General features: G+C 37.5%; 1 protein-coding gene and 1 gene segment (V, D, J or C); one reads left to right on the top strand and one right to left on the bottom strand.

The window, feature by feature from the left end:
* LOC128649175 (uncharacterized) overlaps positions 1-9848 on the top strand; it is a 39112-nt gene extending 29264 nt beyond the window's left edge. Inside the window, exon 2 of the mRNA XM_053702288.1 lies at positions 6700-9848. Within this exon, the coding sequence (XP_053558263.1) occupies positions 6700-9054 (2355 nt within the window). The 3' untranslated portion in view covers positions 9055-9848. The remainder of the gene's footprint in view (positions 1-6699) is intronic.
* Positions 9849-18353: 8505 nt separating this feature from the next.
* LOC128647160 (Ig heavy chain V region PJ14-like) lies at positions 18354-18870 on the bottom strand. The segment is given in 2 exon segments: positions 18354-18703; positions 18783-18870. Coding segments are annotated over 2 exon segments (396 nt in total).
* Between the last annotated feature and the right edge of the window lie 6172 nt (positions 18871-25042).

The raw sequence follows: 25042 nt of genomic DNA, 5'->3' as shown, positions 1-25042 counted from the left end.
CAATAGGCCGCTTGTGGACCTCTAGTACTAACAAAAGAATATACAGAATAGAAGGTAATCTGAAACAGAGAGACCTCTCTTGGGCCTCAACTAGTGCACCTCAGGATTTTATAGTTTTCTGGGAAGGGGATTTTTTTATATAACTTAATATGAGCTAAACTAAAATAATATATAATAGGGAGAGAAATGATACTCGCTTACTTTTGGTGTACTATGTGAAGAGTATATAACTCTGTAGAGCACAAGATATGGGATCTAATAATAGGGAAGCGTGGTAAGCTAGACAACATTACACTGATGGGCTGTAAAGACTCCATAACCAATAGTAGGATTTTGAACACTAATACAGAGTATGGACCACACTTGGATAAAATGTAGGGAAATAAGTAAATTTTCTCCTCAGCCTGGAGCCTATGAGAAGCAAGACTGCAATAATTGTGTATGTGGATTACAAAAAGGGACATTGCAGAGTAGTTAACCTAAGTGGAGTAGCTAAGAGCCTAAGGTGAAAAACTTCTGTTGAATGACTAAGGATAAATGCCACCTATAGTCTATATCATACATAGATACCCACTCCCCCACATAAAAGGGTACCAGCAAGGACAGTTATTGTTAGCAGTTAACCTCCTTTTCGGCAATACATAGTTTAGATATGCGTGTAAACAGTCCAATGATATAGGAACAAAATAATGGTGAGGTAAATCTATCAGATCTGACTATATATAATTAAGGATATATTGGGATGGGTCCAGTATACAGCAGTATATAGCAATGTATTAGAATGTGCAGCTGCTATAAGGTTGACGGACAGACACAGATTACATGAAAACTGCAAAGCTCCCAGAACTGAATCCAGGCAAAAGTGAGAGAATAGCGTTCCAATTTGGGTTACCATATTTAACTAAACAACTAAGAGTTCTAGGGAAAACACATTTCCCCTCCAACCTGCATCGAATCCAAAGATGCTCCACAGTTGCCGAGTCAGTAAATTGGCCAAAGAGTGTAGTGTTAAATGTCTCGCCAGGTTAGTCAGTACATCAGCTGAGGCATGAAAGTGCTCCTCTGAATTAGCCGATACCGGAGCGTCTATGAGGCAGCTCACAACTCTCTGTAGGGGCAGTGTTCAAGGAGGCTTGATACTCGGGAGCCCCATGGAAACTGGAGACACTTGGGTGATATACAAGGCCACAGCAGAGATCGGAACAAACTTGCCTGCATAGCTGAGAATGTCCCGTTGTAGTAAGCATCTGTGTACTGAACGCTTTTTTCATCAAAGCAGGGCGACTTACATACTCTTGCCTGTGGCCCCCTGCTGTATAGGGAGGTCGGGCTGTTCGTGGATCACAGGAAGAAAGAGAAGCCCGACTTGCTGCTGCTCCCCCTGGCTGAGCCGGTCGCCTGCTTTGTAACTCCCTCTGTCTGCCAGTGCCTATGTGAAACACCGGAACCCTCGAGGTCAACTGTCTTTTCCTCCGCCTGCATCGTGTAATCCGTTGAAGCTCCGAATCTCCTCTTAATCTCAATACCATGGGCGGTATATTTTTGTCTGCAGCCGGGATATCGGGTAAGTGATCCGCCAGACTGGGGTGTTGCAAGGGAACTTCTACGTTCTGCGGGGCCTCTGTAAGGATTATGGAGGGTTGATCCCTATCATTCAGAATTACAGGCTGAGATTGGCCGTTGAGCCCTCAGGCCATTAGGTATGTCATCTCCATTGTCGGCTCAGTAATTCTAGCTGTTAGGCCAGTGTGTTGAGGCTTTGATTTTAGGACTAGTTTGCATAGAACTTGGGTCGGGCATGTAGTAGATTTAATGGGCAACTTTAGTGAAGGCTGCATTTCTCCCTTTGCCTTAACACAGACATCTTTTAGGGAGGCGAATTCCGCTTTAAGTACTGCACACATTTCTTTAGAGTGGGCCTCCAGCATGGCTTTCATTTCCCTAATGAACAGCATGGTGTCTAGCGCCATAGTAAATCTGTGATGTACGATGCTTAGACAGATGTGAAACGTCCCTTATCTCAAAACATGACCAAAAGTAAGTTCCACTGTAGATACTTAGGACATCAGTGTCAAAGCACTGTATACCCGGCTTGCAAGATACCGGGGGGGGTGTTGAGGACCTTTCTCTGTGGAAACTGCCTTAGGCCTCAACGCTCCAGATCGGTTGTTACAGGTAGTACTCCCATAAATGTAGATTCAATCAAATCAGCTCGGTCTGTAGACTTGTATTAGCAGGAAACACAAGGAAGATGGTTCTTTTATTCACGGATAAAAGGCAGATTATCTGTGATCCCCTGAGAGCAACCGATACTGCAACCATTCAAGGTGCTGCCCAGAGACACGCCCCCAACTATATATATTTTTAAAGTAGACAACCCAAGGTATTGATCTAGACATTTTGGTATATTTGATGCTACTATTTAGCTGCCAAATACCATAATAATGAAAAACAAAACAAAAAAAACATCTGTTAACTTTTTTGCAAATTTTGGGTTTCTGACTGAAATCATTTACACACAACTACTACAGTCATAAGATAAATGGTTGTAAAAGCTTCTCTGGGGTCCCCTTTGGTTAGATACAGCAGATATGCATGGCTTTGCAATAAGAAGGTCGCTTGTCACAGCTATGCACCACACTTCTGAAATTCCCAGCATTGGAAGGGTTAATCAGCTTGTAAGGTTATTTTTTGCTGTAGTGTAGAGACCACCCTCCCACCCCCTGATCACTCACAAACACCTCTCTAGCCAGTCTGCCAGTAACATTTTTTTTTCTCTCTGTAGTGTAGCGGCCCCTCTTCACGATTCCTTTTTTCTGTAGTGTTGGGTCTCCCCTCCATCCGATTTTGTTCTATAATGTAGGGCCCCATTCCTTCCTCTCCTTGCCTTCACATTTTTCTTTAGTGTAGGGAGCCCCACCCCCTCCCTCCTCCAATGAGCTGATCCACATGGTTCCCTCCTACACCTCCCACTCGATACCAACAATACAATTGTTTCAGAAAGTGACACAGACAGTGTTACTCTCTGTAACAATCAGCGATCTACCTTCATATGGTAAGGGAGCAAGTTCAGTGCTCCCTTACGATCCAACCTTCTGCCCCAAACTGTTGTCTAAGCTGATAGCAGGGACCACAGCATGCTCTTCTGTGTTGGACTTAGCTACTATGTCAGCACAGTACCCTGGACAAAGAGGGGTTAAAGTAATGCCTTCTTATTTGATCTTTAGCTATACCTTGTCCATATATGACAGTTATCATATTGACTTTAAAAATACATAAAAATGTATAACAAACAATGCTAAAACCTTGGCTTGTTTATATTTATAGTGCTCTTCAAACAATGCAATGCAATGTTCATTTGAGATTTGAGATCTTGATTCCTCTTTAAGTAATTTAGGTTATTTAGGTGTAAGGAGTTCTGCACATACATGTACAAATACCCAAATCTGGCCTTCCAAAATCCAGGATTATTTTAAAATCCAGACTTTATATATAAAGTCCCCCAGGGTTCAGTACTGGACCCTGTTCTTTTTAATATATATATATTTTTTAAAATATATATTTTTATTGAGGTTGCAATAATACATAAAGAAAAAAAAATACAGAGCATGAGTTTACAATATAAGAGCCATAGCAAAACAAAAAATGACCTTATTATTATTGGCAGGGTTAGTTTTTTAGTATATAAGGATTTGCATAATATGATTAGAAACATCTACAGCTATGTATGTCACATCAGGGAGGCACACTTAAATTATGGTCTAATAACCTAACCTAATTAACCTAAGCAGCATTATTTGTTAGATGTATCTATGAATTCACAATCTTTGGAAAGTAAAAAGTCTAAATTACATGCTATGAACATTATTTGCAGTAACCTCAGTTTTCTCTTTTTATAAAGTTAAACCCTATTTACAAGTAACAAGGAAATTACAAAGAGGATCCCCATAATGAAAACTATGGCCACTCTTAGGCCTTTAACATAAATATATACAGTATTGGGAAAGGGATATGGGAAGTAGCATATAATGAACATTGGGCATATAGGGCCACTCTTGGGCCCTTGATAAACACATATATAAATTGAACTATATATAAATAGTTAAGGCTATTCTGCATCATTATATAGGGATCTGTCACCTAATATGATTCTCCTCCTGGAATAGATAAAACTGTAAGAACCTGACTTAACCTGCAGAACCAAAATTAAATCTTAGCTCCCATCTAGTTGGTAGGTTTTTACTTAGTGTAGGCACAGCTTTTTTTTTTATTATTAGGTTACTTATCTAGTTTAGTAGGCTTGCTGTTTCATAAATACAAGTATGCAAATATTTTTTCAGTCCTTGTTTGTCTAGTCCTTTAACCATCATATATAGGAGCTGAAACCTGAAAAGCAGGGTCTTATGTATGATAACAATACCTAGGGTGTTAATCTGCAACTTGCAAGGGGTTACATGTGGGCTAACCTGCTCCAGCTTTATAAAATATCAGTCTTACCCCACACCCGCTCTCCATATCCTCCACCTAAAACATGTAGGCCGTCTGGGAGGCGAGATAGGAGAGTGTTCCTTTAAGCATTTAAGCCTCTTCCAGCCTCCCGTTCTCATATGGCTCCGGTTGTCAGGATCGGAGTAAAGTTCCTCTCTCACCATGCTCCTCTGTGCAGTCGATGCCAGGAGCGGATTAACTGGAATAATCCCTCTCTTGAGCTGCGGCTTTACCCGCCTTGCGAATCCAGCACTGCTCCGCTGTCCCATGCTCCCACATGCTGTCAATGCCGGGAACGGATGAGTCTGAGAGGTCCCTCTCCTTAGGTGCGACAGCACCAGCCTTGTTATTTCAGTACTGCTCCGCTTTCTCCTAGCAGTTATAACTTTGTTGCTGGGTTCACAATTGGGGACTTTCTCTATCAATGTGCCAGACAGGGTATCCACTTCGGACTTAGTTGCAAAGGGTGTTTTGTTGGGTAGATCTGCATTACCTTTCTTGGTGTAGGGAGAGGGCACTTTTATGCCAGATACTTCTGATTCTATAGGCGTAGTTCTACATTCAAGTTCATCTAAGCGTGTGCAACATGCATTCCCTATTTGTTTGTAAGAAGTAGAGGTCTTTTCTCTGGCCGGGTCTGACCAGGAAGGTATAGCTTCATGGGTATTTCCACTTGAAGGGAAAACTGCAGTTGCTGGTCTCAGGAGAAGTCTGCATAATTCCACCTCTAAGCTCCGGTAGTGATCGTCTATAAACTGCACCATCTTGCTATCCCACCTGTTCAGGGCCTCCATTTTAAAATGGTACGTGTACAGCTCCCTTTTAAGTAACCTCACATGTAGATGAACTGTCCTGAAATATATTTCCCTTCTTCAGAGTAGTAGACCCAGTGATCGCTTAGACAGTTTGAGGCAACATTAAGTATCTCCCTAGTAACCCAGTTTCCTGGGGGGGGTATAATACGGCAACCCTGGTCATGTAGATGAAGGCCCTACGAGTAATGGCAATCACTCCATGGCCAGCTAAAGAACATAGGCAGTCAGCAATCTTGATATAGTTCCAAACTCCAAATCTCTTCTAACTATTAAAAAGCATATATATAATTTATTTTACTGGAATAGCTATGATTAGTAGCTCTTTAGAGTAATTAATGTTAGGAGCTCTTCTCAGATGTGTCCTGCCGCTTCAGCTACAAGCTCCGCTCCCCTTTTTAATATTTTTATTAATGACTTGGAGCCATGATTAAATAGCAACTTCTCTATTTTTGCAGATTATACAAAGTTGTGGAAAATGGGCAGGTAAATGGAAAATTAGATTTAATACTGGAAAATGCAAGGTTCTACATTTTGGAAGTAAAAATAAGCAGACAATCTATTATTTTAATGGGTCTAGACTTAATCAAACAGAGGAGGGGGATTTGGGAGTAGTAATAGATAACAAGGTAAAGATGGGTGCACAATCCAGGTCAGCGGCTGCTAAGGCTAATAAGATACTAGCATATATTAAAAGAGGCATTGATGCTAGGGGAAAAAGCATGAGTATGGAGTGCAGTTCTGGGGACCAATCTAAAAAAAAGACATTTTAGACATAGAGAAAGTTCAAAGAAGGGCCACAAAGCAAATAAGGGGACTGAAGATATGAGGAGTGGTTAGACATACTGTGTCTGTTTATCTAGCAAAAAGGCACTTGAGAGGTGACATGATGATGTTTGTTCCAAGACAATTTTTGTGACAAAAGGTCACAATTAAATGCTGGAGTAAAAAAAAAACATTTTTTTTTTCACTGTTGGAGCAATAACATTTTGGAGTTCATTTCCCGAGGAGCTAGTAAATGCCAATACCTTAGCTACCTTAAAAAAATGGTTTGGATACATTTCTGGCTAGAAACAGAATTCAGTGATATGATTGCTTGTGTTAAATTGTTCACCTTTTTCAATGGGATTAATTTAAACTCACCTGGAGCTTTTTTGTAAGTATATTAGATTTGTATAGGTTAAAAGCTGTTAAAATTCAGAAACTTTCAACAATCATTCTATGCCTTATGCTGTGTGCCACCATTTTTGGAAGTTCTATCCAGTATGCTGTAGTAAAATGCTCTTTACTATAGAGTTGTAAATGTTTATTGATTCAATGAAAGATCAGCCTGTGCATATTAACTTGGTCAAAACAAGTCTAGAATCTATTCAGAATTCTGATATTTTTATTGTTGCAGATCCCTTTGTGTCCAGTGACCAAGAGACCAAATGAAGAAGAATCGAGTGATGCAACAGAGTCTAAGCGAATGTGTCTTATTAATACGGATCTCATTAAAAAGGAAATAAAAGATGATGATGATGAGCAAAGCAGTTGTGAGGAAGCATGGTTGAAAGGGTTTGGTTTATATAGTGATGAAGTCGCTCATGAAAGCAGTCCATCAAACTCTGCAGATATCGGGCTGAACACCTTTATAGACCCAGCATTGGATTCTAGTACAGTTTTTCAGAGCCATGTGGATGAAAACGGACCTAATGTTTTTGATGTGGACAAGCCATTTCAGCCCTCAGCAGATCATGTTCCTCCACAGTGCTTTGGGACCAGAAAGCTACGGTTTCAGAGTGCTTGGTACACTGATTTCCCATGGCTTCACTACAGTCCTGAGCTAAAAGCAGTGTTTTGTTTTACCTGTGGGAAAGCTGAAAGCATGGGCCTTTTGGGATCCTCCCGGAGGAGAGATTCAGTTTTTACAGTTGTAGGGTTCTCTAACTGGAAAAAAGCTAGGGAGAAATTTGGATCTCACCAAAAATCTAAGAGCCATGAATTTGCTACCTGGAAGCTAATTCATACCTTACAAAACAAAAAGAGAGAGGCTGCCCTTGAACAACAGAGGAAAGTTAGACAAGCCATTCCTAGTGAGTTTTTGAACAAACTGATCTGTGCTGTGAGGTTTTTAGTCCACCGGGGGCACACATTTCAAGGTCATGAGTCAATTGAGGAAAGTTTGTTTGAGCTTTTGAAACTTGTAGGCCAAGATAACGAAAACTTTAGATATTGGGTAATGGCTAATCAGAATTTTACTAATCCAGAAATTCAGTATGAAATTATCAGTTTAATGAGCCACGAGATTATAAATTTAATTACAAAGGATGTGAACCAAGACTCAATGTATTACTCTCTTATTGTAGATTGCATTAAAAACTCAGACACCCATCAATTGAGCCTATGTTTGCGGTATCTAGATTTAGATATGCAACCTCAAGAAGAGTTCATTGGTTTTCTTGACCCTATGGACGAAACAGGCATTTCTGCAGCAAATCTTATTTTAGAACTTCTTGATCGACACTCTTTACCGATTGATTTACTAAGGGGAATTGCATTTCAAGGGAACTACTCGCTTTGCTACGTGGAATCCTGCACTTTGCTTAAGCAGAAGCAACCACTATCAATGTTTGTACATTGTGGGGCACCTTGTGGCAGTTTCTTAACTAGGGATGCAAGTCATGCTAGTCCAATTTTGCAACAAACCTTATATTCCATTAATGACTTGTGCAAGTTATTTAGTAAAACAACCAAGTACCAATTTTTAATCTCCGAGATTACTCCCAGTCTTCTTTCTCAAACACGGTCCCTTGGCTCTTCTAGATGGTATGTTACTTTACCTGTGATTAATGCAGTCATTCAGCATTATGGTCTTATTATAGAGGGCCTGAAAGAGATGGGAACAGATATTGGAGATGTTGGAGTAAGAGCACATTTTCTATTACAAGAGTTTATTGAAGGAAATACATTCATAAGTTTACTTATTATAAGATGCATAATGGAATCACTGAATGCCTTAAATGTAGAGGACCAGACCAGGCTCATGATGGTTACTCTTAAGAAAGTGAGGCTAGTAAAAGAAATATTAGTAAGACAACGAGAAGAAGCTACAATGGTGGATTTCTTAAGACAAGCAGATGAGTTTGTTGTTAAATTTAATTTAGTACCAACAGATATACCACCACCAATAAAGTGGAGCCGTCGAGTCACTGATGGTACAGATGAACAGTTTACTGGAACGAAGGAAGTTTTTTTTAGAAATGAATATCGCAAAATGCTTGATGCCGCCATATCTCAGCTGGAGAACAACTTTCTTCAACAAGGATTTATTGATTACTGCCACCTGGAAGATGTGCTCCTTTGTGCTGGAAAAGGAGTGGAATCTGACGGCATTATTGAGGAGAAACTAGCCATTCTTTCCAAATATCCAGAATTTAATGTGCGAATGCTCAAAGTACAGCTTGAAATGTTTGGCCACAAGAAAACATATAGCTCTTTGACTGAAGCTGTGAGTCTTTACAAGTCAGTGAGTCCAGAAGTCAAGGAGTTTTTTAGTGAACTGGGTAAATTCCTAAAGCTTCTCCTCATTATTCCAGTGGATAACAGTGAAAGTGAGCAGATTTGTTGTCCATTCCAAAGACTGAGAACTTTATTAAAATTTACAAACACAGAGACTCGCTCAAGTGACGTCGCTGTCTGCTACGTGAATGAGGGACGTCTGGATAACCTTTGCTTAGATACTATTGCGCATAATTTTGTTTATGGACATTGATACTTGAAATTTGTTTTTAGGTAAAGAGACACACAAGTCCATTCCTTGTCATTAATGTAAAATGCATATTCAGATCTTGGAATAAAATATGTTTACATAAAATATTAGTGATCTAAAGGTCAGAATTCATACATTAAATGTAAAAAATATATATGGTGTAAGCAGTGCTCTATTCTTTTGCCAAGCTGTATAATTAAGGGAGATTTTGGGATGTCTTGTTTGTGTTTTCATCTTTCTCTTTTGTGCGCACTGAGCTTCCACGTTTTTTTTTTAATTCTTAGCTGTACACACTAATGGTTGTAATAAGTCAGTCTGACACAATTCATGCTTTATCAAGTGTGTGAGGTGACAAAAGAGATGTAAATAATATCTACAAACATTAGATCTGGTAATATTTCTGGTGCCATGGCTCTCTAGGATTTGAGATTTGTCAGACTATGCTGTTTGGTAAAAGACAATTGGGTTCTCTTTACTTTTGATGTTTTCTAAATTTGAATTTGCTGGGTTTTTTTAAATTCTTGAAAGATGCTGCAGTTTATTCCTCATTAAATTAATAGTTTACACAAAGTTATTATGTTGTAACATAAGTGCTTTTGTACATTACATAGATGAAATTGCTTCTAAAAATGCCTAGATTAATTTGACACAATTGATTATAGTTCTAATCTTTGCTATCCTTAGATAAAATGTATATATCCAGCAGCAGAGTATCAAACGATACTAAATTAAAAAGTTAATTTCCTCTGAGATGAACTTAACTAAATAAACCAACTCTTTATTTTTTATTTATTAAATGTGTGTGTGTATTTTTTGACAACATTTGTAAATTACGGTACTTCTGCAAATTCTTATTTTCATTAATGTTCCAAGTTGTGTTTTGTGTATATCATTTGTTTTCAGTGGGGGGAAGGGCTAACATGTCTTGAAGTTAAAACACACTCACATATTCTGTGAAATGTTTATTATTAGCATAATTATTTTGTCTATTTGATGCTTTGCTTTTGTTTTGTACACAGTGCAATCTTCTATTAACTATTTATAATTTGTAATGGTTCAATAAATCTAGTAAAATATTTAGTAAATTTTACATAAAAACTTTTTTTAAATAGTATAAAATCCTGAAAAATAATTTTAAAACATTAAAAAAAATTGACTGCAGAACTTTATTACTTGGGTCATATCTGTTGCAATATGGTTTCCTTACTATCAAAATGGCATGTTTGATTGAGTTTATTAATATTTCAAAATCAGTCGGATGTCTCCCATATAGTTTTACTGTATATTTCCAATCCCTAATTAGAAAATTAGTTGTGTCTCTGTATGTCTGTGTAAATTTAAAAGAACACTAAAGTTAAAATTAAACTTTCATAATTCAGATAGAGCGCACAATTTTAAACAACTTTCCAATTCACTTCCATTATCTAAATGTGCTCAATCTTTTATGTGTACACTTTCTGAGGCACCTGCTCCTATTGAGCATGTGCAAGAACTAATAGAATATACAAATATGCATTTAGTGATTGGCTAATGGTTGTCACATAATCTGGTGAAGGAAATGTAACTAACTTTGAAATTTGTCTGAAAAAAATATACTACTAATTTCAAATTCAAATTAAGTGCTTTTGCATTGTTATTTTAATATACATTTGTTGACTATGCAATTTTTCTGTTTTTAATGGTCCTTTAAAATTTCAGTCAGTCCAAATGTGTTCTAGAAATCATAAAACAAAAGACTTATTTGACAAACTAAAGCTGCAGTTTTCATTGCAAAATTATTCTCCGATATGAAGTTCCTTATACATATTTCTTTCATGTAATTAGCAAGAGTCCATGAGCTAGTGACGTATGGGATATACATTCCTACCAGGAGGGGCAAAGTTTCCCAAACCTTAAAATGCCTATAAATACACCCCTCACCACACCCACAATTCAGTTTTACAAACTTTGCCTCCCGTTGAGGTGGTGAAGTAAGTTTGTGCTAGATTCTACGTTGATATGCGCTTCGCAACAGGTTGAAGCCCGGTTTTCCTCTCAGAGTGCAGTGAATGTCAGAGGGACGTGAAGAGAGTATTGCCTATTTGAATTCAATGGTCTTCCTCTAGGGGATCTATTTCATAGGTTCTCTGCTATCGGTCGTAGAGATTTCTTCTCCTACCTCCCTTTTCAGATCGACGATATACTCTTATATACCATTACCTCTACTGATTCTCGTTTCAGTACTGGTTTGGCTATCTACTATATGTAGATGAGTGTCCTGGGGTAAGTAAGTCTTATTTTTTGTGACACTCTAAGCTATGGTTGGGCACTTTATATGTAAAGTTCTAAATATATGTCTTTAAACTTATATTTGCCATGATTCAGGATAATCAGTATTCCTTTAAAATTCAGACTGTCAGTTTCATTATTTGGGATAATGCATTTCAATTCAATTTATTTTTCCTTACCTTGAAAATTTTCAATTGACCATTTTTCCCTGCGTGCTGTTAGGCTCGCGGGGGCAGAAAATGTTTCTTTTTATTGCGTCATTCTTGGCACGGACTTTTTTTTTTTTTTTTTAAATTAATTGGTGTGTTTTTGTTAATATGTTTTGTTTACTTCGTGGTTCTTTATTGTTGCGTGCTTTTGTTTAATTTTTAGTTTATTTTGTGTGTTTTTGATTAATGGTTTGCTTTCTTTGTGGTTGTTTATTCTTGTGGGTTTTCGGTCAGTGGTTTGTTTACTTTGTTGTGGTTTAATTTTGTGGGGTTTTGGTTGTTGTTTTTTGTGCTATGTTTTTTCATTTACTGTTGTGGCTAATGTCACGTTAGGGGTTAATCGTGTGGTGGGGTTATGTTGTGTTGTGGCTTATAGAAACACCGATTTTGATGGCAGATAGTAACAATATGCACAAAAAGTCTGCCCAGTATATCCTAGTTCTTAGGATATCCTTATGCTTATCCCAGACATTTCTAAAGTCCCCAACAGTGTTTGTCATTACCACCTCTAGTGCAAGACTATTCCATGAATTAATCATAATCACCTTTATTGTAAAGAAGTGCTTCTACAAATTTCTCCTGAATCTACTACCCAGCTTCAGCTTCAGATCATGACCCCTTGTTCCTGAATTATTCTTTTTATGAAAAATACTCACAGCCTCATCTTTACTAAGTCCCTTAAGATACTTGGAATGTACTATCATATTACCTCTTTCCCTTCTCTCTTCTAAGCTATACATATACAGTATATGTAATTGATCCTCTCCTGGCAAGTATTTTATAGACCATATACCATTTTACTAGCCATCCTTTACACTGATTTTAGTTTGTTTATATACTTCTGGAGATATGGTCTCCAGAGCTGCATACAATGAATTTAATTTAATTAATAAATAATAATCTGTAAAGTGGCCTAGCAACCTTACTATTTCTGCTGCAAATATCTCTACCACTACAACCAAACATTCTGCTGGTCTTACTCACTACAATACTATATTGTTTACTAAATTTAAAATAATCTGAAATAATAATTCCCAAATCCCATTCCTCATTTGTAACAATCATTAAAGTGTCTTTGAGTAATAAACATTTGGAGTTTTCTTTCCTAAATGCATATGATTGCAGTGTTAAATGTTAGACCACAGTCATTTGTCCAATCCTCCATTTTTTGTATATCAATTTTCATTTTTTCCTCCCCCTCTGGAACATCTACTCTAATACAAATTTTTGTATAATCTGCAAACAGACATCATTTCTCCTATAGCCCTTTATCACTGATAAGTGTGTTAAACAAAAAAGGCTACAGAATTGATCCCTGGGGAACACCACTAGTAACCCCCCATCTGCTGAATGTACTCTATTTACTAAGACACTGTTTTCTATCTTTAAGCTAGCATTTTACCCAGTTCATAATGTGTGAGTCTAGACCAAGAAGATACAGCTTGTTAATTAGTTTGTTGTGTGCGGCAGTGCCAATTGCTTATCCATCTGGAATAATGGGTGTTGAGGTAAGTAACAAGTGTGTATGAGAGTAGCCGTTTTTTTTTTACAATATTGGGAGTTAAAATCAACTTGTGTACTAGACCATTTAATGGTAGGATCGTGTAGGGTAAGCCATGTGATGCCTAAGGATAATTGGGTAGAGAGATGAAGAAATGACATCAAATGTGACAAATTCTGTGTGGAAATGGTCTGTGGTAATGCGAAGGGGTATAGTGTGATAATGTATAGGTCCTGATTAAATTTCTTTACCGTCAATGAAATGAAGAGAGACTGGAGTTTTCTTTCTAATCAGTATTTTATTGGCAAACGTGAAATCAGAGTCTATATAGTTAAAGCTGGCACCAGAGTCAATTATCACTTGGGTTTTGATACAATGTTCTTCCCACTGCAAAAAGAATATGGAGAGTGCAATGAGTAAGGTGTTTTACTTGTGTTGTCAAACAAGTTGAGGTTTTAATTTGCTTACCCTTCCTTTGATGAAGTAAGGGGCAATCTATCACAGAGTGTTCCAATGCACCACAGTACATACAGAGGTTGCTTGTACGTCTTCTTAATTTCCCCTGATGGGTGAGCGGCCCTCTTAGAAAACCAATTTCCATTGGTTCAGTTGTAGGTTTGGCTGGTGGTTTGGAATATGCACTGGGTAATATAGATGTCTGAGTTTTCTTTAAGGAGTGATCTATTTGTTGTTGTTCTAGTCTCCTTTCCCTAAGGCATCTATCTAGGGTAATACTTAAATGTATCAGTTCCTCTAGGGTGTCTGGTAGATCTAACCTGGCTAATTCTTCCTTAAGAGAGTCTGAGAGTCCTATTCGGAACTGATTTGAAATCGGTAATATAATCTTTTACTGGTCTTTTGTTTTGCTTGAGAGACCTCATAGTTGTCTCAGCTGTAAGCTGTTTTTAAGGGTCATCATAAAGCTGAGCCATTGCTTTGAAAAAATCAGTAATAGAATGTAATATTGGATCATTAGATTCAAATATGTATTGGCCCAGACTCGGGGTTCCCCTCTTAGATAAGAAATAGTAGTGAGAACTTTTGCATGGTCAGTGGGGTAAGTTTTAGGTTTTAGAGCAAAGTATAGTAAACAGGCGTTTTTGAATTCTCTAAATTCTTTACGATCACCTGAGAACTTCTCAGGGGGAATAGGATGAGGCTCTGGCGAGTGTCAGAATGCTTAACAGACTATTTTTTCATTGATGTAATTCTTTAAGTTTATATTCTCTTGTTGAAGAGTTGTTAGACCTTGCGTAACAGTTTCAACCCTTTGGCCCCTATTTAAGAAATGTCTTGCGGACCTGATCCGACAGTGCGGATCATGTCCGCAAGACATCGCTGAATGCGGAGAGCAATACGCTCTCCGCATTTAACATTGCACCAGCAGCTCTTGTGAGCTGATGGTGCAACGCCACCCCCTGCAGACTCGATCGGGTTGAATTGTTGCGATTCCTGTCCACCTGCTCAAAGCAGGCAGACAGGGTTATGGAGCAGCGGTCTTTGTAACCGCTGCTCCATAACTTTTGCTTCTGGCGAGTCTGAAGTCTCGCCAGAAACACAGGCCATCAAGCTGATAGGACAGTCTTGGGATTCTGAGTTTTTGATCTGTACTTTAGAGACAGCGTGTCTTCTAATGGGGATTACACAGAAAGATTTTCTTGATTTGATAGTGCGGTTTTTGTGTCTTTTAATTTGGATCACTTCAATTGTGCTTGCCGGTGGACAGGGTAGTGGGGCAGCTGTGATAGTGTCAGGATATAGAACTTTACATTTTGATTTTCCTCCACGACAGCCACTGTCGGTCCCTTTGAAAATGCTGAGTGATTTTATTGTAGCCACTAGTGAGGGACTGAGTGCCCCAACCACTTTTTGGGGTCTTAGGGAGTGCAGATGTGAGGGCGTATAGGTGGTCATTCCCTCTGCAGTGAAGTGGTTAAAATAGCTTCTAGTTTTTGTAGGGATGTTAGCAGTGGGGGCTGGTTACATTGCCCTGCTCTATAAGATTCAGGCCAGTGAGGTGTGAGATTTTGCACTTCGGGCTGCCATTATGATTTAAAAAGGATATCAAAAACAACTATGTGATAATAAAAGTCTTCATATGATCAGTATCCTTAAATAAAATACATTTTTTTTGTCATGATCAGTCATATTTCCAAAATCAATGCCAAAATGTCATGATTTCTGCCAGGGTATGCAAACATTTGAGCACAACTTTCTAAATATAGGCACCCACCTTTGCTCCCTTCCCTGTCAAAATCATTGTCATATTCCATATTCCTTTAAAATAATGTTTACACTTTTTTTGTAAGTAAATTTTATTTTTAAATATATATATATTTATTGAAATAAAAATATAATTTTCTTTTAAATGAAGAGCAATGCCATTTCAAGTATGTTTTAGCACACCATCATATTTAGCACACCTGGCTAAGTGTACCTTTGGGTTAGCATGCGTGTGAAAGCCAGAACAGGCTTTTGTTGCACACTCCATGTAAGTCTATTGGGAGAGACAGTTTGCACGGCCAACCTATCCGACATTAGTGATGGGCGAATGTGTCAATTTTCGAATGTAGAACGAATGTTATTACCGAAATTCGAATTCTAAATCCGAATGTCGATAAGAACGAATATTCTTAAAAATTTGAAAATCGAATGTTATTTACAGTTTTCGAATGTCACTTTCGAATTCGAATGTTTATAATTACATCGAATGTCCACATTCGAAATTTCGAATTTAACAAATACTATTCAGAAGTTCAATAGTTCATGTGGTAGGGCGGGAATCTAGTAAATTGATACATAAATAGATACAAATATATAATTTCGAATGTTTCCATATAGAATATTGCATCATTCGAATATTACATTTAAAGAAAGCATTAGAAATACTATTACAAATATATAAATTTGAATTTTTTGAATTCGAATATAAATTCGAATTTTTCAAATTTGAATATTGCATAATTCGAATATTACATTTAAAGAAAAAGCATTAGAAATACTATTACAATCTAAATTCGAATTTTTCGAATTTGAATACACGTATTGCATAATTCAAATATTACATTTAAAGAAAAAGCATTAGAAATACTATTACAATCACAATTCGAATTTTTCGAATTCGAATATTGCATAATTAGAATATTACATTTAAAGAAAAAGCATTAGAAATACTATTACAATCTAAATTCAATTTTTTTTAATTCGAATATTGCATAATTCGAATATTACATTTAAAGAAAAAGCATTAGAAATACTATTACAATCTAAATTCGAATTTTTCGAAAAGAATATTTTCGAATGTAATCGTAAAATTCGAAACCGAACATTTGAAAATTGAATGTTAGAATGTTATGTAAACATTCGAAATTCGATTTGAACGAACGAATGCGTTAAAATTTATGCCGTTTTTTGAATGTTGCGAAACATTCGCCCATCCCTATCTGACATCCAGATTTTAGCGCAATTGAAGCTTTCACTCAAACACAAATTTCTTACTTTCAGCTTGTAATATGAGCACAAGAATAGGAACACTATTGATTCAAGATGAGCGTTGTTAGTGCTCATATCTCTAATATTTTTGCACTCCTCTTGTAATCAAGGCCACAGTGTTTGCATCTTGCACAGTAGTATCCCCTGCATTTTCTGTTTTTGCTCCAGGACATTTAAAAAAAAACTTCTCCTTTATTTACCTCTCTTAAGAACTTTATTTCTTTCCCACCAGCTTGGCGCAATCCATATATGTTAGGCGAGTCAGTCAAGAAGGCACCAGTAACACTTTAGAGAAATGTCTTCTGTATGCATCACAGTTCCAGGGCCGAACTAAACAAGTGAAATTTGCAAAATATCAAGTGCATAAAAGACTGGGAAATCGTACACAGTTTACCCTTTTAATTTATTTAGCTGGTATGTAAATCAAATTCACATTGTATTAAACATACATTACATATTTATTGAAGGAATAGACACTGTACTAGGAAATAGTTCAACATGGCCAAGCTTCAATACTTGGTAAGCAGTCATCATTATACCTTTATAAACCACTATAGCACTATGTGATATTAGATTACCGGATACTGCAAGTTTTCGACTCAACATGATGCACACTGTTCTGTATATTTAGAAAGCAAAGTTAATGTGAGCTTTGTTTGCTGTGTTTCAATTGTTTTGCCCACCCAAATGTTGGGTAAGTCATACACAGATATTATTTCCTAAAGATTTAGGTAAAGTTGTGGGTATACTCTATCTGTCCCTTTTAGAGGGCTCTTTTGAGTTGTGACCACCTTGTCTACCTAACCACCCCTAAAGTACAGATTTTTTTAGTTTCTTTACTGGGGCTATAACAACTATGGCACACATGCTAAAGTTTGCTTTCTGTTGTGGAGTAAAAACTAGGACAGAACAAAAGATGTGGCATATGGGCCATTGGTTTGCCATACCTGGTTTACAGGTTAGGTGTAAAGGAAGTAGATGTCACTTGTCTGAGCTGTAGATTGTAGTTGTAGCAGCAGTAAAACGTCACTATCCATATCCTTCTTTCTTCTGTTTATGATCTTGACATCACATTCTTATTCTGCATTTTAATGTAAATTTAAGTTTGCATGTAATAATTGAAATTATTATTAAGACAATGTATAATCTTTTTAGTATCCAAAAGGTAAATCTACATCTTCAGATTTTAGTGTCTAATCAAAAGTAAGTATAGTTGATATATTTGTATTTAGAAAATAACATCTAATCAATATTTTTCCAATCTGTAAAACTGTACAAAGTATATGTAGTTTACCTTGTGTAATTTTGAAGATAATAAATATGTAACACTGGTTTGGTTGAATATATAACAATTACATTAGTTCCTACAACACATCACCAGAAACACAAACATATATCTGGTAACTGTCTATTAATGGATTTAACACTGAGTGAAATAGACAGGTGTATATTTATACAGAGGAGGTCTGCATTACTTGTTTTAAGCACCGACTCTCCACTGTTGTTTAACAGAATTGATGCAGAATTGTCAGATAAGTGAAACAAATCACAGCCTGCACATAGGAAATGTTTAACTTCCTTGTTGGTAAAGATAATACAATAATAATATAGTGCCACACACTTGGCAGTGATGAGGTACCTGAGCTTAAGTGGGGATAAAAGGTATGAGAGTGTCTGGGTAACGTGTGGTAAGAGTCTTAGATATGTATATCTGGATCTGTAACTCATAGCTCCCAAGTTTATAGGTTTTAATTCTATCATAGCAGCAACAGGAAATAAAAACCAGATTACTCTGACAGTCATGGTTTACATAAAATAGCTCAGACCAGTTTTTACTCTTCCTCTCCATACACATGTCTCACAGTGTGTCTTGCACAGTAATATCTTCCTGTATCTTCTGTTTTTGCTCCAGCAAGTTTTAAATAAACTTCTCCTTTATTTGTGTCTCTTGACAATTCCAGACGTCCCTGCAGACTTTGAGCAATTATTTTATCTGCATTATAATATATAAGTCCTAACCACTCCAGTCCTTTCCCGGCAGACTGGCGGATCCAGCTCACTGCATACATGTTAGTGCTGTCTGTCAAAGAGGCACCAGTCACTTTACATGTCAGTGAAATGTCTTCTGTTGGCTTCACAGTTCCAGGACCAGACTCCACAAGAGAAATCTGAGACATAACACCTGTAAAAAAATATAAAAAAATGTTACTCTGTCTACACTATTTTACTTCTCATGTAGCTGATTTATAACTCAGACTCACATTGTAATGATGACACAACACAAAGTAATCGGACGATATTCTTCATTTTTGTTACAGAAAAGGAGTTCGCTATTCTGTCTGTTTTCTAGTTCACCTGCTCTAGTGTGGCTAGTAAAGGGCATCACCAGTATTTCAACAGGAAGTTAAAGGGCAATTTGCATGCATAATCTGTAAGCAAAGTAGCTGTGTGTACTATATGTTATAATCCCATACCATGGTCTGCTTACTGAAAAAGACTACCTCTTCCAATTGAAATATGTTCCTTATCTGTAATCAAATAAGTAAAAGAGGTTTTGAAGATTCAACTTTATTGTGTTTCTTCTCCCTGCGAGCACAGTCCTATATACATAATATAACTTACACATTTATAGGCATTCTGTTCTTAACCTTAGAAAATGTGTACATCTTTTTTATATTTTTCACTCTTTTTAAAGATAAAAACAAATATTATTATATTTTGGGCATAGGCTTGTATGAATATGCAATGTACAATAGACATGCCTATATTGCAGTTCAATAGATGATTCTATCAGGACTTTATTGAACAAAAATCATTTTCAGCTTTGAGCAAGCAAATTCAAACCATTAACCCCTTAATGACCACAGCACTTTTCCATTTTCTGTCCGTTTGGGACCAAGGCTAGTTTTACATTTTTGCGGTATTTGAGTTTAGCTGTAATTTTCCTCTTACTTATTTACTGTACCCACACATATTATATATCGTTTTTCTCGCCATTAAATGGACTTTCTAAAGATACCATTATTTTCATCATATCTTATAATTTACTATAAAATTTTTTATAAGATATGAGGAAAAAAATGGTAAAAACACACTTTTTCTAACATTGATCCCAAAAATCTGTTACACATCTACAACCACCAAAAAACACCCATGCTAAATAGTTTCTAAATTTTGTCCTGAGTTTAGAAATACCCAATGTTTACATGTTCTTTGCTTTTTTTGCAAGTTATAGGGCAATAAATACAAGTAGCACTTTGCTATTTCCAAACCACTTTTTTTCAAAATTAGCCCTAGTTACATTGGGACACTGATATCTTTCAGGAATCCCTGAATATCCCTTGACATGTATATATTTTTTTTTAGAAGACATCCCAAAGTATTGATCTAGGCCCATTTTGGTATATTTCATGCCACCATTTCACCGCCAAATGCCATCAAATAAAAAAAATCCTTCACTTTTTCACAAATTTTTTCACAAACTTTAGGTTTCTCACTGAAATTATTTACAAACAATTTGTGCAATTATGGCATAAATGGTTGTAAATGCTTCTCTGGGATCCCCTTTGTTCAGAAATAGCAGACATATATGGCTTTGGCGTTGCTTTTTGGTAATTAGAAGGCCGCTAAATGCCACTGTGCACCACACGTGTATTATGCCCAGCAGTGAAGGGGTTAATTAGGGCGCATGTAGGGAGCTTGTAGGGTTAATTTTAGTGTAGTGCAGTAGACAACCCCAAGTATTGATCTAGGCACATTTTGGTATATTTCATGCCACCATTTCACCGCCAAATGCGATCAAATTGAAAAAAAACGCTAAATTTTTCACAATTTTATGTTTCTCACTGAAATTATTTACAAACAGCTTGTGCAATTATGGCACACATGGTTGTAAATGCTTCTCTAGGATCCCCTTTGTTCAGAAATAGCAGACATATATGACTTTGGCGTTGCTTTTTGGTAATTAGAAGGCCGCTAAATGCTGCTGCGCATCACACGTGTATTATGGCTAGCAGTGAAGGGGTTAATTAGGTAGCTTATAGGGAGCTTGCAGGGTTAATTTTAGCTTTAGTGTAGAGATTAGCCTCCCACCTGACACATCCCACCCCCTGATCCCTCCCAAACAGCTCTCTTCCCTCCCCCACCCCACAATTGTCCCCGCCATCTTAAGTACTGGCAGAAAGTCTGCCAGTACTAAAATAAAAGGTTTTTTTTGTTTTGTTTAAAAAAAAAAAAAAATCTGCTTTGTAGGACCCCCCCCCCCCCTTAGCCCCAACCTCCCTGATCCCCCCCAAACAGCTCTCTACCCCCTCCTCTGCCTTATTGTGCACCATATTGGGTACTGGCAGCTGTCTGCCAGTACCCAGTTTGAAATCAAATGTTTATTTTAAGTTTTTCTGTAGTGTAGCTTACCCCCCTTAACACCCAACCCCCCACCCTCTCCCAGATCATTAATATTTTTTATTCCCACCCTCTCTCCCACTGAGTCCCACCTTGTGCTTCTTCCACTTTAACTTTTGGCCAGGCAGTTTCACACGTGCACGCGCGCGCTCTCCCGTGCACACGCGCGCGCACCCACACGCGATCCCGCCCCCCTCCTCTACTGATGGCTGCCTTCTCACCTACCTGGACACGCTCCCACCCACCAACGATCATAGCCACCAATAGCCGATGCAGAGAGGGCCACAGAGTGGCTCTCTCTGCATCGGACTGCTTAAAAAAGTTATTGCAGGATGCCTCTATATCGAGGCATCACTGCAATAACATGAAAGCAGCTGGAAGCGATCAGGATCGCTTCCACTGCTTTCAAAGACCAACGACGTACAGGGTACGTCCTTGGTCGTTAAGGACATTTTTTTGGAGGACGTACCCTGCACGTCGTTGGTCATTAAGGGGTTAAACACCTTGAAATGTTTGGTTATGCTTATTTAGGCAACTTTGCAATTAACTTTAATTATCTAGTTTGCCACCTTTTCATGTAATTTAGCTCTGGAAATTTAGAATTTTCTAATTCTCAGCTCTTAAAGTGCACCCTGCTGACTTCTGAAGGCTAACCCTGCTACACATGTTTCCCTGATTGTTTTAGCTGACACAAACTGCAAAAAAATACATTTCATACTAACATTATAGCCATGGCTATCCTTGTTATCTACAGATTAAAGCCCATATTGGATCCTCCAATTAAGACGGGTGGAGTGTTGCTATTCAACCACAATTACAGTAAAAAGGAGCTACTTAGCTACAGAAAGACAACAGAAATGTCTTGTAATTACAAGGTAATTAGTAATTACTAACCCTTTCATGCTTTTTCTGTGTGTGTCATCAGGGCAATAGTAACCCTGAGCATTTTCAGTAAGGGCTTTATTCTCAAAAACTCTTCAGCTTGCAGTGAAATCTTCTTGCAGATCTCACAGGGGTATTTATATATATATATATATATATATATATATATATATATATTATACAACACTACAAATAAAACAAGGGCACAACTTTAAATGCCAATTTCCAATAAAGAATTAGAAATTAATGTGTATTAAATTTTTTAAAAAAATAAATAAAAAATGTGCCTGTTTGCAGGTGCATGATACATCAGATCTCTGCTTAATTTTATAACTGTATAACTGTGCCCCAAATGCCCCCAAAATACAGTGGTGTGTATTTTAGCATTTTTATTTTTTAATAAAATAACTTTACCAGGCAGTTATTTTAATAAAATAACTTTACCAGGCAATTGGCGGGTGTGGCTGTTAGAAAAAAAAAACGGAACTGCAAAACGTGCCCTTACATTGAGGTCTATGAGAACTATCGGTCCTAACGCTGCTTTTTAAGGCCCGCTGCTATTACGAGTCTTGCAGGTACAGGTGTACCGCTCACTTTTTTGACCAGACTTGGAAATACCGCAAATCCACTTACGTAAATTGCGTATCCTATTTTTTCAATGGGACTTGTATAGCGCTGGTATTACAAGTCTGACAAAAAGTGAGCAGTACACCCTCTCCTGTCAAGACTGGTACCACATTTTAAAGTCAGTAGTTAAGAGTTTTATGGTACAACGCCGTAGCATAAAACTCTTAACTAAAGTGCTAAAAAGTACACTAACACCCAAAAACTACCTATTGACCCCTAAACTGAGGCCCTCTTACATCGCAAACAGTAAAATAAAAATTTTAACCCCTAATCTGCCGAACCTGACATCGCCTCCACTATAATAAATATATTAACCCCTAAACCGCCGCCCCCAACTTCACCGCCACTATATTAAAGTTATTAACCCCTAAATCTAAGTATAACCCTAACACCCCCTAACTTAAATATAATTTAAATCAATCTAAATAAAAATAACTATCATTAACTAAATTATTCCTATTTAAAACTAAATACTAACCTATAAAATAAACCCTAAGATAGCTACAACAGGGGCGTATTAAGGCATAGGCCAACAAGGCCGGTGCCTAGGGCAGCAGATTTTTAAGGGGCAGCAGAATTTTGAGTCCCTAGGGCCACTCTACTGAACTCAGGGCCGGGTGGCTAAATCAACCAATTACTAATGACTTAAATGGCTGGCCCTGCTATTGCTATCCAATGGGATTTTATGTGGGTGCGCATGAAGTGGTGACAGTGGAGGCGGAGCTCACTTGCGCAGCCTGGCCTGGACTGAGAGGGAATGCGGTATTCTTCCTGGCTCCACCGTGTGATTGAGACTCACACAGACTACACAGTGCAGTGTGCACTACACAGTGACCACTGTGAAACAGCACATGTCTTTCTCCCTTCAATACATCTTCATTAGGCATTAAAATACTTAAACGGATTAGTCACTAAATACTTGTACATTTACTGTTTGTCTATCTGTCATACATGCAAAGAATAAGTATTTATTGCTGAATCTATACAACTATGTGCCTTAAAACACAACTGAAAATATGTTGTATGCATTTAATACATTCAGAAACAATACAAGTATATACTTGATTATGATTGTATCATGTGACTTTATCCCCTAGGATACAATTCCTAAACCTATCATAACTACTGTTGTATTTTTTAAGTACTTTTAAAGGCCAGTTTGTATATTCATTACATATTTATCCAAGTATATATATATATATATATATATATATATATATATATATATATATATATATAGTGAACATCTACTTAAAAAGACATTTTTTTTTATTTTTTACACCCTTCCCAAAAATATTATGTCTAAAAAAAGGCCTTAAACCTGGGGTGGGGGGCAGCAGAATTTTGAGTGCCTAGGGCAGCACAAAACATAAATACGCCCCTGAGCTACAATATAACTAATAGTTACATTGTAGCTATCTTAGGGTTTATTTTTATTTTACAGGCAAGTTTGTATTTATTTTAACTAGGTAGAATAGTTATTAAATAGTTATTAACTATTTAATAACTACCTAGTTAAAATAAAGACAAATTTACCAGTAAAATAAACCACCCACACAACCAATTCTACTCTAAAACCCACCCAATCCCCCTTTAAAAAACTAACACTAACCCCTTGAAGATCCCCTTACCGGGAGAAGTCTTCACCCAACTGTGCCGAAGTCCTCAATGAAGCCGGGAGAAGTCTTAATCCAAGCCGGGCGAAGTGGTCCTCCAGACGGGCAGAAGTCTTCATCCAGACGGCATCTTCTATCTTCATCCATCCTGCACGGCACGGGTCCATCTTCAAGACATCCGGCACGGAGCTTCCTCTTCCAACAGTCTTCTTTAGTAAGTCTTCTTACTAAATGACGGTTCATTTAAGTGACGTCATCCAAGATTGCGTCCCTCCAATTCCGATTGGCTGATAGAATTCTATCAACCAATCAGAATTAAGGTAGAAAAAATCATATTGGCTGATGCAATCAGCCAATAGGATTGAACTTCAATCCTATTGGCTGATCCAATCAGCCAATAGGATTGAGCTGGCATTCTATTCACTGTTCCAATCAGCCAATAGAATGCCAGCTCAATCCTATTGGCTGATTGCATCAGCCAATAGGATTTTTTCTACCTTCATTCCGATTGGCTGATAGAATTCTATCAGCCAATCGGAATTGAAGGGACGCCATCTTGGATGACGCCACTTAAAGGAACCGTCATTTAGTAAGAAGACTTCATTGGAAGAGGATGCTCCTCGCCGGATGTCTTGAAGATGGACTCGCTCCGCGCCGGATGTTGAATGTTGAATTAGGCTAGCTACAACCAATTTTATAGATTCTAAGTATACCATCAGTATACATATTACTAACTATACTGATTACTGAATTGAATTGCAAAGAGATTAATGATGATCATCTAAGGGCAGCAGCAATAACAATTGAATTATCCACACACATACTGATATTCTGATAAAAAGATTAGGGATTACATACTGGCCCAGCAATAATATTTTAACAAAAAATGATGGGTGTCTCTCTTTCTCTGGCTCTGCTGCTGCAGCCTGAGGTGAGACGTGGTTTTCCCGCCCATCCCACACAAGATGAGATTGTGCAGGAGCCGGCGCGTGACG

This window comes from Bombina bombina, chromosome 2 (genome assembly GCF_027579735.1).
Source record: "Bombina bombina isolate aBomBom1 chromosome 2, aBomBom1.pri, whole genome shotgun sequence".
In the NCBI taxonomy this organism is placed as follows: domain Eukaryota; kingdom Metazoa; phylum Chordata; class Amphibia; order Anura; family Bombinatoridae; genus Bombina; species Bombina bombina.
Note: the sequence above shows the minus strand (reverse complement) of the source record. Positions and strands in the feature narration are given on the sequence as shown.